Source organism: Micropterus dolomieu, linkage group LG21, assembly GCF_021292245.1.
Source record: "Micropterus dolomieu isolate WLL.071019.BEF.003 ecotype Adirondacks linkage group LG21, ASM2129224v1, whole genome shotgun sequence".
Classification (NCBI taxonomy): domain Eukaryota; kingdom Metazoa; phylum Chordata; class Actinopteri; order Centrarchiformes; family Centrarchidae; genus Micropterus; species Micropterus dolomieu.
The window spans coordinates 33,226,438-33,242,728 of NC_060170.1; the positions used below are offsets into that span (position 1 = coordinate 33,226,438).

The following is a 16,291-nucleotide window of genomic DNA, read 5'->3' on the forward strand; positions in this document are numbered from 1 at the left end:
GCAGCTGACAGTGTGACAACAGCGGACTCAGGGTTTCTCTGCTGGCATGCAGGGAGGCCAACCCGGACACACACATGGACACACCAACACACACATGGGCACAGACACAAGGGTAACACACTCACAAATTGTTATACACAATCACACACACGCAGACACACACTCCCACTCCCTGAGCCAAGTGCAGTCATTCCCGCTTGTCGTGCTTCACAGCACAAACTCAACAGGGCCCTTGGCAGACGTGCGCTCATAGTGCCAATTGGGCTGCGGGCTTGATTAGCTATTAGCTGCAGCATAGCGACAGCTGATGTGAAAAGAGAGAGAGGGAGCGCTCGTTTAGACTGTTTTTCAGAGAAAAAAAAAAAGGCTACAGGATTGAGGGATTAGCCGACACTGGTCCCTGACGCCGTGAGAGGCGAGTGTGATGATATGCCTGTGTGTGTGTGCATGTATTTCCTTCTCTCAAGCCTCCCGTTGGCTGGCGGGTTAGCTTTTCATATTATCCGTGACAGTCTCTTAATCGAGAGGACCACACAAGAAAGCGCATGTCAGCATATAGTACTATTCCATCCATAGATAGACACACACACACACACACACACATCAAGGTCACCCCACCAGCTGTGCCTGAAACACCTTTCATCACAGGGGATCTAAACTTGCTCACAATGCCCTACATGAAAGCAGCACAGGATCTCCCCTTCATCCGCCTCCCACACACCGCTTGAAAAAGTTTTCATATGTCTCTGATATTATTACCGAAGGTCTCAAAAGGCCAGGAACAGCATCTCGACTCCTTCAAATTCACCTTTAGATAGTTTCTTGCTGAGCTGGACTCTGTAATGCAGCTGTGAGTTCTGGCAGGAGGAGTTGTTTTCTTTTTCGTTTGCAGGGTAGCGTGACATTTCAGTGCAGCTGGCGTTCAAGTTTCACAAATTGAAGTTGATGAAAGTTGCAGACAACTTGATGACACCGTAGATTCATGCATTTGTGATCATGCATGTGACCAACTTTTTCTGCAGAGAGTACTTTCTTGTTATTTAATAGACCTTTTTTTCACAGCAGAGATATTTACATCATTAAAGGAAAAGGACAAGCCTAATTAATAACATTAATTAACACTCTTCCAGCTCCAGGGCCTTGCTATTTGCAGACTGGCTCTCTGGCAGTGGAGCACCCCAAATATCATTAATGTCAGTACTTTCACCTGCTGTGACAAGTCTAAATGAAGCATTAAAGCTTAAAAGTGCCGTTACCTTAGGTTAATTTTTGTCCAGCTAGCAACTTGAACTCATTTGAGGAGCGGAGCAACACAGTCAGAATGTTTTTTGGCCCTCAGTATAGTTTTTTGAACAGCAGCTAAAGAAAGAAGATGGTAGCACACAGCTTGTGTTTTAATATTTAAAAATAGTTTGGCATCAAAGGGCTGTGTTTGCATATTATATCTCACCATTCATATTTAAATGAACTTCTATGCAGTCACAGTTGCGTGTTTGTGAATTTATTAGTGTATCATTAATATTAAAGTGAAACACGGTGCAGTCACAGGTGCTTGTTTACAGATCATTAATATTTAAATTGACTGGTATGCGTGTGTGCGGGTACATTTATGATATCACATCTTTATTATTCAAATGAACTGGTGTGCAGTCACAGGTGTGTGTGTGTGTGTGTTTATTATATTTTTAATAGCATATCAATGATATTTAAATGAGCTGTCAAATCGGGAGCCGAGTGCTGTTTGAAAATATATGTTTTTATGCATGCCATAAAAAAAACTGCTCCAAGGGAATGAAGAAAGTATATTGCACTGAAGTGAACTTTGAATGAAAAGTTTGACTAAACAGATTAGAAGTGAGCTGAATCTTCCTCCCCTGTGTGCTGCAGCGGAGGGCTGGCTGCGGAGGGTGGTGATCCTGGGCACCGAGGCCCACGTGATAGAGGAGATCCAGCTGTTTGAGGCAGCCCAGCCTGTGGACAGCCTGACCATCTCCCACTCCAAGGTAAGGAAAAGAAGAGGGGATGTCTCTCAGTTATTCACAGAAAGTAGCACGAGAAAACAGTTCTGTGGCTCTGGAGGAGCTTTGTCGAGTCTGAGAAAATATGATCTGATGATGTCAGCACGGTTAGCTTGACCTGGCTGTGAAGGCTTTGACCATCTCACCAGGTCGAAAGGCAAAAATATTTCTAGATGTCCAAAACGGCCGTACTCAAAGGCAGGGTGAAAAGCTGGCCACCAGGGTTTAAGATGCCGTGCATGCGCTGTAATGCCGCTGGTTCAAGTCCAGCCGGCAACCTTTGTCATCTTTCTCTGCTATCTTAAAAAGACATAAAATACCCCAAAATGTCACAGAGGCGTGAAAATAATTTTTGGTTTTAACACATGAAAAGTGACTGATGTGGTTGTGGAAAGCAGTGTTTCCCAACCTTTTTTGTCTGTCGTAACCCCCACAGCCCCATCAGGTGTTCCTAAATACCCCTTTATCATGGATGGGATGGCTTTATCGTGTTGTTCGATGGTGTTTTTTTGTAGCTTCAAATGACAGAAACTGGATGTTTCGGCCATGTGGTCTTTTTCTAGTCTTTCTGCAGTCTGTGGATTCAGGTTGGTGGCAAGCGGAGGCATGTCTTGACCACCATTTGTAATCGTACTTGTGTGTTGACAAATATGTGGATATATATATTATCAAATCAGTGTATCTCCATGTACCCCCTGGTAACCCCAGAAGTACCCCTTAGGGTGCAAGTACCCCTGGTTGGGAATCACTGGTGTAAAGAATGAAAGAATAGCTTGAGAGAGAAGTTAAAATCCTGCGTACTTGCTCGCCAGCTTAAAGTGGGCATTGGTTGTCACATTTTCAGTTTCAGAAAGTGACAGAATTTGTTGGATGCGAGGGTGTGGAGTCGCTGAAGTGCCAGCAATCATTTTTTTTATTTGAAATGTTCAAACTGAATATAGCATGCAAATTGTATTTCACAGATTGAAATTGAATTTAACGTGTATTGCTTTTTGAGTTTTCAAATTCAGTTTCTCAAAATTTTGTTTCAACTCAGAGGCACTCATCCAGGTCCGGGGGACTCTAGACTAGAAGAGAAGAGAGACTACACAGCTCCGCTAATAACCTGCATACCCAGAAAGCCTTGCGGTCTGAAGAAGTCTTTTAAAAGGAGTTGGACTGAATCGTAGCTCTTCTGTTCCCCCGGATGAGTTGAAGCTGAATTTTGAGCAACTGAATTTGTAACTTGTAGCAATGTGAGAATTCAGTTTCAAACCATTAGATTAATTTCAATCTGTGAAGCTGTGAACATTTTGCACACAATAATTAGTTTGAATATTTCAAATTCAATACTATTAAACTCGCATTCAGTTTGTTCTGGCATTAAAATATGCGCCACAGTAACCCTTTATGAAGCATCACTTAGTTCTAATTAAAATGTCCGTCTGATAGTCTGAAAGATTCAAGACATAAAGGGACGTCTTTGTTTCAAGTCTTGTGTTGACATTTCCGTTTATTCATCTCTGTCTGGGTACATTTTTGTTAAAAACATCTCAAGAGACCAGATTCAATTCAACAAATTGAGGCAGAAGGGATTTTAATAAGCAGAAGATGACGGAAAGAAGAAAGCACCTCTTCTTTTATCTTTTGTTTCATCATTGGAGTTTGAGCTTCCAGCTGCTCCACCTCAGCATAACCATGTGCATATTCTCGCCATCGACTCCTAGATGTTTTGTTCCCTGTCTTTTTGAGAGATGAGAAATCTTTATGGTCTGTCAGGAGGAAAAGATGCTGTCCTGCCCGGCCAGCACATCTAACGGTACCTCTGGACTTCCTCTGATCATATCCTTCGAAAGCATAGTTTAGGTTCCATTAGCTTGCTTTGCTTTGCTTTGCATCACTTGTTCATTGGTATTCATGCGATAACAGCGGGACTTTGTCTTCTGCTGATGTGTTAACACCCGTTTTTTCCAGACACTTACAATCATAGATCCCTTGACATCAGACAGGCAGTCAGCACGGTGCCGTTGGCCCGGTACCACTCAGCAGATGTTTTTATCAACACTGCCCTTTTTCAGATCAAGTGTCGCCTCATGAATCTAAAACCCTCCTCACAATAACAGTAATTACGATCCTCCACCACAGCGGGGAATTGAACTTCTGGCCCTGTTGTTTTTTCAGTCTCCCCGCCCTGTCAGCTGAGCCCGTGTCCCCCTGGCTCTACATTGGCGTGACCGCCGATCGATGTAGTTTTGACAGGGCGCTCCCAGCACCAAAGCCCACTGCTTATCTCATTAATGCCGGCTTAGCGGCAACCAGACATTTTTTAACAGCTTTTTGCGAAAAGAGCGCAACCCAGATTGGATTGGAAGAGGGTCGGGGGGGGGGGTTGGGTGTTATTGTAATTGAGAGTGATTATCCCATTATCTCCTCTAACCCCTAACTGAGTCACTCTTTCTGTTTATCTTTCTTCTTGCTTTTCATCTCTCTCTGGTTTCTGTCTCCGGGTGATGGCTGGATCTGCTCTTTGTCTTCTACTTCTACTCTCTGGGTTTCTCTGCAGAAGTACTTGTACATCGGCTCTCGTTCGGAGGTTCTCCAGCTGCCCTTGGCCAACTGCAGCCGCTATCATTCTCAGCCAGACTGTCTGCTCGCCCGGGACCCCTACTGCGCTTGGGACAGCGAGGGTCGGGCCTGTGTCCGCATCGACCTCCACCGCGGGTGAGACGACTACCTATGTGCACCCATGCATTCATACCGTAAACTGAAGAAGAAGCTGCTCATGGGAAAGCCTATGAAAACGTATTTAGACATTATTATGTGTCCCTTAAACTCTATATTGACATCCATACTAATGGATATAAGCAGCTCCTTGCAGAATAGTGAAGCAGGTTTCATTGCAGGTTTTACAGACTTTCAAACTCTCCTGCTTTACATGCTTTGTTTTCCCTAGTCAGCCTGTTGAAACAAACATCACCATAAAATATTAATATTACACGCTGTGGTCAGATAAGAACCTCGTGCATGTCAGAAAATTAATAAAATTTACTATATCTAAATTGTAATAAAAGGCAGATATGCTGTATTTGTAGCTACAATTTTGAAATTGTCTTGCAAAAGTCTAAAGTTGTTTTGATGTGTTTTCTAAAGATTCAGGTTATTATTATTATTATTATTACACAGCAGATTGCACTGACACATACTGGATACAATGCTGTCTATACTACTCTGTGGGGGACCATCATTAATCTTCCGCTCTGCTTTCTGCCCTTTCCCCTCCAGGTCAACCTCCTCTCTGTCACAGGACCTCATGCTGGAAAGGTTCAGCTGGGGAAAACCCAAGATCGATAAGCCCTTCCAAAGCCCTGGTGAGTGTGGGGCCACACCTCAGTAGTGGCCCCTTATGGGAATTGTCTGTCAGTGCAGGAAAGAGAATGGACTTGAGCTGGACTGAGTGAATACATTTGGATTGAGCTGAATAAAATTGAGTTAAGCAGAAGGGAGAATATGATTTGAAATGATTATAGACGCCACTTAACCTCCTGTCCTTTCTGCTTTTCCCTCCACCCCCGACTCTTCCCGTGTTCCTCTGCAGAGCACTCCCGTCTGAGGAACGTGACAGTGGTGGTGGGGTCTGACATGGTGCTGCCTTGCCATCTGGTCTCCAACCTGGCTCAACCCTACTGGATTCTTAATGACCGTGAGCTCCCGCTGGGTGACCCCGAGGCGGGAGGGCCGCGCTTCGACCGTACCCTCAAGGCTCTCGTTGTCCCCGATGCGGGCCAGATGCAAGCAGGCCGCTATATCTGCTACTCTGAGGAGCAGGGGGTCAAGTTCCAGACCGAGCGCTACCAGGTGGCCGTAGTTGCCAGTGCTCCGGTCTTCATGGAGGCCCGGGCTCCAGACAGCAGCATGGGGCTGTTCTGGGTGCTGGTCATCACCCTTGGAGCGGCGTGCCTGCTGCTCCTTGTGGCAGCTCTTTACCTGCGCAGGAGGCTGAAGCTGGCGCTGGGAAAGGGAGCCGACATGAAGCCTCTTGAGAGCACCCTGGTCTACCCGATCACTCTGCCCAAGGAGCCCCCCACCTTTGTGCCCAGCAAGATGCCCAGCGATGAGGACCGCTTCTGGGAGACAGGCGCTAACTACTACTACTCAGACGGCTCGCTGAAAATCGTTCCCGGTCACGCCCTGGGGCCCAGCAGCGTCAGCAGCACGGCGTCACCCAGCGCCATTCCGGGCCAGCCCATCCATTCCCCCAGCCGTCTCAGCCTCACCAATATCCGAGGCTCCGGTAGCAATGGCTACATCCGCCTCAACCTGAGCACAGCGGGGGAGGAGAGGGCTAGCGCGGCTGGCGCTGGGGGCGGCGGGCTGGGAGGCCTGGGCATGGGCGGGAACGACTACTCCAGCCCCTTCAAGGAAGAGCTGAGACGCACTCTGCAGCAGAGAAGCGTGCTGCCCGACGCCAACCCCGAGGAGTCGTCCGTCTAGGCCTGTCCTCCTCCGTCTGCATTCCCTGAGTTGGAAAAACAAAACAACCAACCTACCTCCCTCCTTTTGAGGATGCCTGCTCTCTCTCTCTCTCTTTCAGTGACACGCTGTCAATTCCCCATGCTCCCTGTCTCTCGCTCTGCCAATGCCTGTTTGGCTCACTGTAGACATTTATAGCACACAGCATGTTGAATATACACACTCGTACACCGTGTTCACCACCATCCTGTTATTATTGTGTTCTGGGCAACATGCAGTCATGATTGTGGCTTTTTCTTCTTCCACTGTGCAATCGCCACTTGTGTAAATTGTGTATTTAAAAAGGCTGAACGCAGAGGAGAAGACCTCGAGCAATCAAACAAATGGTGTTAGATTTTCTCGGAAGGGCACATTTCTTTTACGTTGAGTGGACCAAGCGAGGCTTTTAGACCCTGTGCTGAAACCAGCTGATGAACGGCAAGTGCAACTGACTGGAAATACTGAACTGATTCTCCTGTTCCTTTGAGACTTCTTCAGCCTACTGCACTTAAAAACTGGAAGCACGTCTTCCCTTTTTGTATTTGTGAGCCAAGAGTGTGAGAGAGGTATAAAAAGACTAATTAATCTCGAAGCAAGGCGACAATCATGTCCCCGTAGCAGGAGCTCTGCGTGGGACCGGGAGGAGAGGAGGGAGAGAGCGAGAGACAAAAAGAGAGGAAATTAAATGGAAAATGAAGTGAATTGGAGTGAAAGACACAAGGGGGTTTTAAATGAAGGACAATCTCTCAAGACTTTCTCTGCTAAATTTGTATTTTTTTCCCCCCTCCACGTTGTATTTACCCCTGGAGAAACCCCTCGATCCCTTCCACTATAATTTGTTGTGCTGGTTGGTTTGAATTAAGACATTTCTTGTTGTTCTTTTCCTACTTCTACAGTGTTCAAACGGTCATCAAGTGACAAATGGCTCCCGTCTGTGAATGACAATGTCAGGGCAAGTGCATCCGTTCCTCGCTCAGCCCTGCACGGTGACCTTCAAATGCACCTTCAAGTCCAATATACTCCAAGTGCACTCCAAATGACATTTACTAGAGTCACAGCGTGTGTAGATACGTGTTTTGGTAGAGCCTTTTTCTCTTTTTTGTGAGACGTTTGTTCATCTCTTTGGAAAGAAGAGGCGATTTGCATTCAGCTCTTAGCAGCGGAACAATAACTGCACACTTAAGTCCAAATTGAAGCTGACGTGAAGACATTAGGCATGGAGAATGTAGTTGAACCCTCACTGTTGCGACCGCTGTGGATGTCTCAATAAGTGCTTTATATCTTATGTGTTTGGTGAGGGTGGTAAGTTGTACTGCCAAGAAGGAAACTACCCCTCCCACACACACACACACACACACACACACACAAACGCTCTGAATGCCAACCATCCTGGAATACAGCGTGTTTGTGACGCACCCTTAAACCCCATGACACCCCTCCCTCTTACCGATGCCCAGAGACTGACCCGGGGCTACTGTGGACTCATACAGAGGAAGAGCACTGTTCAACACTCCTACACAAAAAGAACACACACAGTGTTGATGGAATAATGGACAGACAGACTGATTGCTGCTGTGCTGACAAACTGCTGGCTGCAGGCTGGAAGCAGTCATGAACCAGTGAAAGGTATTGTTCCACTTAATTAAATTCATGCAAACAGATTTAAGCAAAGTCCTAACCTTTAAACGATTTCCAATTTGGCTTTTCGGCAGCTCAGTGTTAAGAATGAGTTAGTTTATATTTGTGGCTTATCTTGCTGTCCCTCTGCTCAACAGATTACTTATAAACATAATTAAACATTTTGGGAAATACACTTACCTGCTTTCTTGCTGAGACTAAGATGAGAAGGTCGATACTGCTCTTATGTCCGTCGGTTAAATATGAAGCTACAGCCATGAGACAGTTTAGCTAAACCAAGTGTCAAAACAAGACGTCACTGTTACCAGTCAAAACATAAACCCCACATCAAACTGCAATTTGTTGTTTTACACTGAGGTCTCTGTGCGGATTTAACAAAGGATGATTAGTGAGCTTTAGAGGTGCTGGCAGGTGGGGTTGAAGCCAGGCAAGCTGTTTCCCCTCTCGTCAGTCTTATTCTAAGCTAACTATCTCCTGGCTCCAGCTCCAGATTTAGAGGACAGGCATGTGAGTGGTATCAATCTTACCACCCAACTCCCTGCAAATAATAGTATTTCCCAAAACGTCTAACTTCATTTAAATAAAAATGATCATTGCTTGGCAACTGTGTCTATTGCTTTAAGGTAACACACCACTTAAGCTACTTGCACAGACTAGCATTAACAGTTAGAAGACTGATATTAGCATGAAAATACAAAGTGGTATTATTGCTATTATATATGCATTGCATATGCTTGAAAAATTAAGTAACATAAACTCAGTATGGCTAATGTAGCCTGGGTTGTTTTTAGAGCTATTTCAAATCAGAATGTATTTGTTAAGCTGAATGCCGCTAGGCTGCAGACCCTTAGTCTTGTCATATTCTGCACAATTTGACCAGTCACCTTCTCATCAGAAGCTGTCCTTGTGCGCGCCTTTATTAAAGTCTAGGGACAGGTGCATCAGAAAAGGTGCCTTCCTGGCAGAAGATAAGGATCCTCACTGCCCGAAGCCTGTGACTAGAACAGTTTATTAAAAAGAAAACGTTTCAATCTGACAAGGATCAAAATAAGATGACCTAAGGAAGACCTCTGTCAGACGGAAACGGCTGTTTAATAACAGTGTTCTTCTTGCAGGATTCAGACAGTATACAGGACCTTTTCATCAAGCATACCACAGTTTTTTTACAGTTGCTGCAAATTCCCGTACACTCCTTTTATATTATATTATTTTATAGTCACCTACAATTATTCAGTAAGGTATAATGAAGTGTTAGCATGAAGTACCAGACTAAATGATGTAATCCACCAACAGGACGATCTGCACAAAATGTGATATTTTCCATGGTGATGCAATGATGGCCTAAAAAATATGACCTACTTTCTGATCTAATTTCAAGGAAACTTTGAAATACAGCAAACACTTCATAAGTTTGCTGCTACTAACTTCACATTGTTTTGTCCTCTTTCTGTGCTTTGTCCATCAGGGGCGGCTTTTGTTTTTGGGACGTGTCTGTCGGGACCAGAGGAGCACAGCAAGAAGGAAGGGGAGGACAAAAATACCTTGTTTTGCCCCACTGTGTACAGAGTGCTGGGACAGATGTAGAATATCGAAGTGATCCCAAGGTTGAAGAGGTACTCGGCCATCAGCACTCCATCCTAGTGTTGCATGATCCTCTGCAAGTGGACTGTCCATCTTTGATATGATCACCCTTGTACAAGTGCATCATTTTGATCTGTCATTTTTGGACTTTTACAAACACTAATATTGTGGAACACTAATGCTCTCTTTAAAAAAAAAGATAAAAACATGTCTGGTTTTATGGTTCAAGGGTTGTACAGGAACTCATGGCTGCGTTTCAACATGTTTACTTTTTCTGTGCCTCTTCACCTTTTTGGAAAAGCCAAAGTAGACTGCATTTTCTTTTTAATTACTTAAATTAATTTTATTTGATTCCAGATCGATATTTAAGTCTCAGCAGTCCGTCCACTTTGCTACTTTGAGCTGATGTCTGCAACCTTTTGCATATTTTATCTTCAAATTGCAAATTTTCCCTCAAGCGAAATGCAAAAAAAAAAAAAGAAAAATGGCTTGAGGCTGATGGACTTCCTGTTTTCTTCCTGTTTATATGTCAGTAGTGATCTGCTGGACCCAATTCGTTATCCTCTCACTTTATAAAAAGGCTGAATTATGTACCAAAACCTTTTATCCATTATTTAATTTGTCAGCCCCTAAAAACCAAATAAGTATCTGTTAATTCAAAGCAGATCAGTGATAGAATGTGTCCGCTTTATGTTAATTCTGTGAGGCAAATAGTTCAATCATATTTTTAGCTTTTTACACTGGTACTCGGTTATGTCTTAATATATTTCCCCTGCACAATTAGGCTTTTCTTTTATAACATGTTGCAAAACTAAAAAGATAAAGGAATACAGGTCTGAAGCTTAAAAAAAATGCATGTGCAATTTCTTCAGTTCTTACACATTTGCTCATAATATTTTCTCTCACACAACAAGGCTTTAAGTTCTGCTTTTTTCTCAAATTATTATTCTGTTACTGCCCCGCTTTTATTTTGCCCCGTTTTTTGCTTGTCTGTTATTGATCTTTTATTTTGTTTGTTTTTAAAATATGTTAAGTAACTTATTTCACTTGTAAAAACATGTTGATATTTATTATCATTGTACATATGTCCTTATTTTTTATATGTGTATATATACACAAATAAAAATAGAGATATACTCGAGGTGTGTGAGTTTGTTTGTTCAAGAGGACCAAAGTAATACCTCAAGTCAGTGGATTATTGTCACCATGAGAGCTTTATTTTTGAGTGAGCCAATCAAGGGACTCGATGCTTTTATGGCATTGGAAGCGGATGAGAGCTGCCATATATGACACTTACTAGCCTACAATATGAAAATGAACTAATTAGATTCCTTTATATATTTTCAGTGGGATGCTGCAAAACTCCAAAAGCATGCATCTAGGCTACATGAGTGCAGAATACTGTTCTCTCTCTCTATAAACCATACAACTCTCTGTTCAGGCAGCAAACAGGAGCCACAAAGTAAGTTAGGAATATTATTAATGTATAATATTGATATCATAGAAGATGCAAAACACTATCGAGCAAAGAAAGCTTCCTAAAAGTTAATTATAGAGCACCACAGACACTCCAGACACTTTTAAATATTACAGGCAAATAGTAAAAGATGAACAGGTTCCTCCTGAGAAGTGGTACATAGAAATACTTGCAGGCAGCGCAAACAGTATATGATTGTTGTGGCTCTGAGGGAGCTTTGTCAAGTATGAGAAAACAACCCAGATGATGCCTTAGTGATGTCATCAGAGTTATGGGCTTGGGAGACTACTCATTTAAAATAGAAAGCAGGCATTACAAACTAGAGGCAAAGAGTGGGTGTTTACAGAGGGTCTAACAAAAAGAGCTATTGGGTTGCGTTATGGCAGTGGTTCTCAAACTGGTAAACGGGTCCCCCTGGGGGGGAATAGTGCCACTGCAGGGGGGGCATGGACGTTGAGCTGACCCAAAGTTGCATGAATGTGATTCATGTGGTGGCATAAATAACAAAAAAGGGGCTCTGGTGCAAGCAAGGATATTTTTATAACCTGGATCTTTTGATCCAATCACCTGTGTTGTTAATGATTGATAGAAATGATGGGGTTTTAACTTTTTTTCAGATTTTAAAGGGGGGCCTGACTGAAAAGGTTTAAGAACCACTGCATTATGGGAATAATATGCAGTGATTTTGAAGGCATTCACAAAGGGGTCAAAGTCGGGATGTGTCAGCTTCTGCTGGCTCGATTTTGACCATTCATTTTAAAATCTGTCTCTTTGGATGTGCAACGCTAAATCACTGGATTAGTCCTTTAACACGTATTTAGCAAGGGACATGTACGTAAATATTAATTGGTGTTTGTATATTTTAAGTGATTTAAACCAGTGATTTGCACCAGGGGTACTTGTACCTCAGGGGGTACTTATGCGACAGTATATGTGATTCCACATATTTGTGTTTAGGAGGGAAATAAACACACAAATAGGATTATAAACGTGTGTGAGGCTGATCTTTACTCATTGTTACAATAACCAAGCTAGGATAGGCTGACTCCAAATGACACATTTCCAACCAATCTGAATCAGCTATGACAGTTATGTTTTTGTTTTTTTTATGTAATATGTGATTAATTATGTATTAAGTGATATTGACAGTGCCGAAAAACGACACACCCACCGATGTGCACCTGAGCAAGACACTTGCTCCAGAGGCGTGAATCCTCTGACATACTGAATATAGCTTGTATTATAATTGTAAGTCGGATAAAAGCATCAGCTAAATTAATGTAAATGAAATGTTCAGCTTCAGCTTGAACGCTTTATAGTTCTGTCTTTTGATTTCCAGAACTCTGTGTATCAATGTGTTGGTCATTCTACTTTCTCAAAATAAGACTTCGAGATTTTCAAATTGTAAACATCTCATGTTTGAGGTGTTGTGAATGTCTGGAGTCATTTCATTTCTCCAGCCTGTACCACAAAACAAAAACAGTGAAGCTTTCATCAACTTTGCACAGCCTTGCCTGGTGTCAACAGAAGAAGCCGCATGCTTCATGTGGGCGACAGTCCCGGCACTGGAAAGAGGATCACGGCTGCATCTGATCTCAGTGTGCTCAGCTGCGCCGCAGACTGCAGAAGCTCACAAATGTAGGTACTCTGTGTGTGTGTGTGTGGGTTGGGTTTACTGAGCTTTTCAAGAGTAGGCCACAGTTCACCCACCTGTTTGGGAGTATTGATTTTCAGTCAGAGAGTATGCTGCATGCTGAAAATATGGATACATTTTTAAATGCTTTTCTTAAAGTGCCATTCATTTTGGTTTATGCTGGCGGTTGTTTGGCTTATAACCAACTAAACAAGAAAGCTTGTTTACTTTATTTACCGCCATTAAAAACCAAAAAGAAAAACAAGGCAATGGACATAAAGTACTATGTTTCTCTGCTGCTGTGGCCCAAAACCCACATCTCCATTATGTGTGTTACAGCTTTTGTTTAAAGTTCTCTGTAGGAGTTCACTTTTTAAAAAACTATTCACACTCTATTCACAGTCCTCTTTAGCAACATGCAGCTCACGTCCAAAAAGCACTAATGAAACCAAAACACTTCCTGCACATGTCAGGATCGACTCGTGTCCCCAAACACTGACAACGTTTGCCTGCCAACACTAACACCTTGTCATTCACTATATATTGGCCACCAACAATGGGTAGCATTATAATTAGTGTTATTTATTTATTTATTTATCATATATATATATTTATATATTATTTATCATAAACCAAGAATCCATTACAACAAAAATAAGGGCCCTTCTATATTGCATGGATTGTTCTACCTTACAGTAAATGTTGACTCAGAGATGCTGGAATATGTTTCAATTTTCAATTAATTCCAGTAATGCAATACAAAACTATATATATTCACCATGTGAAGGAAATTCTAGTGAGCTAGTCAACTCTTTATTGATAAGGAAGGTTTCAGGAAACTCTGTCTTAGCCAGAAAGATTTATTGAAGACCAGCCAGGGAGCCTGGCAAAAGCAGCAGACTGAGAACACGGTGTAATACCAAACCAAAATCTGAAGGACACGTTGGAGATGTTTATTCTTCCTAGACACGCGAGGTTCAGTAAGTGTCCAGAGAAGGTTATTATTCACTAATCTATACAGATTCTATTAGAGACTGGTTCACAACACTGAGCTTACCTAAGTTAACCTAAAGTTACTTTGTGTGTTATTACAGGTTTTGTCAATTGCTAACAAGCGTTTACCTAAACTTAAGACACTTTATCCAAAGTCTTAACACAGCAACACACCTAACTCACGCAATTAGCCAAATAGCACATTTTCTGCTCAAACCCACCTTTTATTCTTTGAACACCAAGTCATCTCTCGCTGTGCACCTGGATTGAAAAACCTTCCCTGCTTGAGCTACTCCTCTCCGTGGCAAAACTATTTCTCTCTCTTGTTCAGACATTATTCTTTCTTTCTCTCCTCTTCTGTATTGTTCTGTATCCACTTAGGATAAACTCAACTCTACTGCATTGTGTATGTGATTTAAAGATCTTCAACACCTGGCTATGTCTCTGGTTGAGATTGGAATTAGCTGTGGTTGATCTGTTTTACCCAAATTATAATAAATCAGCTATTTCTCAATGTTTAAATGATGAAGTTGATTCTATTGTTTCAATATAGATTTTGAGCTGCTATTGTAGCAGAAGTAGAAGCTTTATATATTATTTAAGGTTTTGAAAAGTATGTCTTCATTTCTGACATGTTGTGTGCAACCATTTGTAAACAAGACAAGAAACATCCATAGTTTTGGTATTGAGTAAGCTTGAATGTAAAGAAAAATACAACATTTTAGAAATGGTTTAATTTACTGCATATTCTGCAGAAACAACATGAACTGTGTTAACGGTATGGTCCTGAACAGACCGATGTTGGGCTAATTTTGTTAGGAAATTTAAAAATATGACTACAGATTGGACAAAAGGAGGTTAGCGATTGTTAAAAAAATAAATAAAATTTAAAAAAAAGTAAAACCACATGCGACATTTTCAAAAGTGAGCCAACCAGTCTGTCTGTTTTATTTTTTGGGCTTTGTGCCTTTATTTGACAGAAACAGCAGAGATGGCATGCAGCAAAGGCCTGCAGGCTAGACACGAACCCAGGCTGCTGCGGTAAGACCTTGTACACCGTGCGCTCTACCATGTGAGCCAACAGGCTCCCAAAAATAAACAAATTTTGACCTTGGGTTACCTTGGAGATGGACCGCAGAGTTCGTCCTTATCAAGGCACTTGCGTCAGTCCAAGCACCACACAGAGTTTTGGCTCATTGTTTTGTAGAGTCACCTTTGGCTTACACGGTCTGCGGAAACCTGTGTGATATTACCCTTAAAGAAGGACAATGTAGGGCAGCTACAGATATAATATTACAGCAGTGCTAGTGAACCCTGTCTTCATCCACATCACACCTTATGTCCTCTATTGTAATACATCTAGTCTGATCCATCCCTGGGTCAAGACACCCAGCAGTCATTGTGTCCAAGAGGGACATCTGATCATCTGGCTGGTTATCAAAAACCACCATGAGGACAAGAATTCCTCTGAAGAATGGAGAGTAAGGTGGAAGGACTGTAAAACGCTCTGCGACTGGAGGAGAAAGGTAAAACGCCACAACGTCCCACACAATTAGAAAGTGTTACCACAGTTTTGGTGGCAGTTGAGTTTGAGTGAGAAAACAGTTCATGAAATTTAAAACATTTTTTCATTGGATGTATTTTGAAAAGTGATTCGCAGTCTAGTCCACATCGACTGCTGCTGTGCTGTCTGTGTGAAGAGAAAAGTGAACTCCTGCAGAGCAATGTGACTTAGAAATGATGAAAAAAGAAACAGTATGTCACGCTATATAACCTCCAACAAGAAAATGCTGATAGCCACCTGTCTGGGTGACAGATTGGGGGAGTTTAAACTTTGAGCATCAGGTCAGCTATGAACCAACAGACTGAGAGAGGAATGCAGTCGAGCTCCAGCTGTTTGATATCAAGACAGCCAACAGCAGATGGGGCCCTGCACTCGAGCGAGCAAGTTCCAGTCCAGCTGGATCACTGGGAAAAAATTGCTTTTAGAAAATTTACCCCCAAACATCAAAATGATTGATTATTCTTGCTTTTTCTTACAGTTTTTCTCACTTGTTTACACACTAACACTGGTACTTGAGACACAATGACCACAACCTGTCATTCATGAACTAATTCTGCTAAAACACAAACACATTTCCTGCTTTACACTCTGCAGTTTCAAACCACATTTGTTTTTCAACACTGCCCATAATTCTCTACATCTGGCAGGATCTTCATGAATAAAAGCACACTGCCATTCTAAATGCTAAACTTAAATGTCATGCTATCCATGCAGACTGCTCCCATGGGCACAGTTGTAAAAGTACTTTTAAATGTATTTGTCAGGTCATGGGTAGGGTTGCATTGATTCAGTACTAAGTAGCCTGTAGAAAATCTTCAGACCATCTACAAACAGCAGGCGTTTTTCTCACTAATTACCCACCTGTTCATAATAACTTGATTTAATATTAAGGTTAAAGG

General features: G+C 42.3%; 1 protein-coding gene across 4 annotated transcripts in view; it reads left to right on the forward strand.

The window, feature by feature from the left end:
- Positions 1–10,864, forward strand: part of sema4c (sema domain, immunoglobulin domain (Ig), transmembrane domain (TM) and short cytoplasmic domain, (semaphorin) 4C) — a 94,539-nt gene extending 83,675 nt beyond the window's left edge. For all 4 annotated transcript variants that reach the window (XM_046035579.1, XM_046035580.1, XM_046035581.1 and 1 more), the window contains 5 exons: positions 1,888–2,003; positions 4,561–4,718; positions 5,280–5,365; positions 5,593–8,132; positions 9,610–10,864. In XM_046035579.1, coding sequence (XP_045891535.1) covers positions 1,888–2,003; positions 4,561–4,718; positions 5,280–5,365; positions 5,593–6,488 — 1,256 coding nt within the window. In that variant the 3' untranslated portion in view covers positions 6,489–8,132; positions 9,610–10,864. The remainder of the gene's footprint in view (positions 1–1,887; positions 2,004–4,560; positions 4,719–5,279; positions 5,366–5,592; positions 8,133–9,609) is intronic.
- Positions 10,865–16,291: the final 5,427 nt, after the last annotated feature.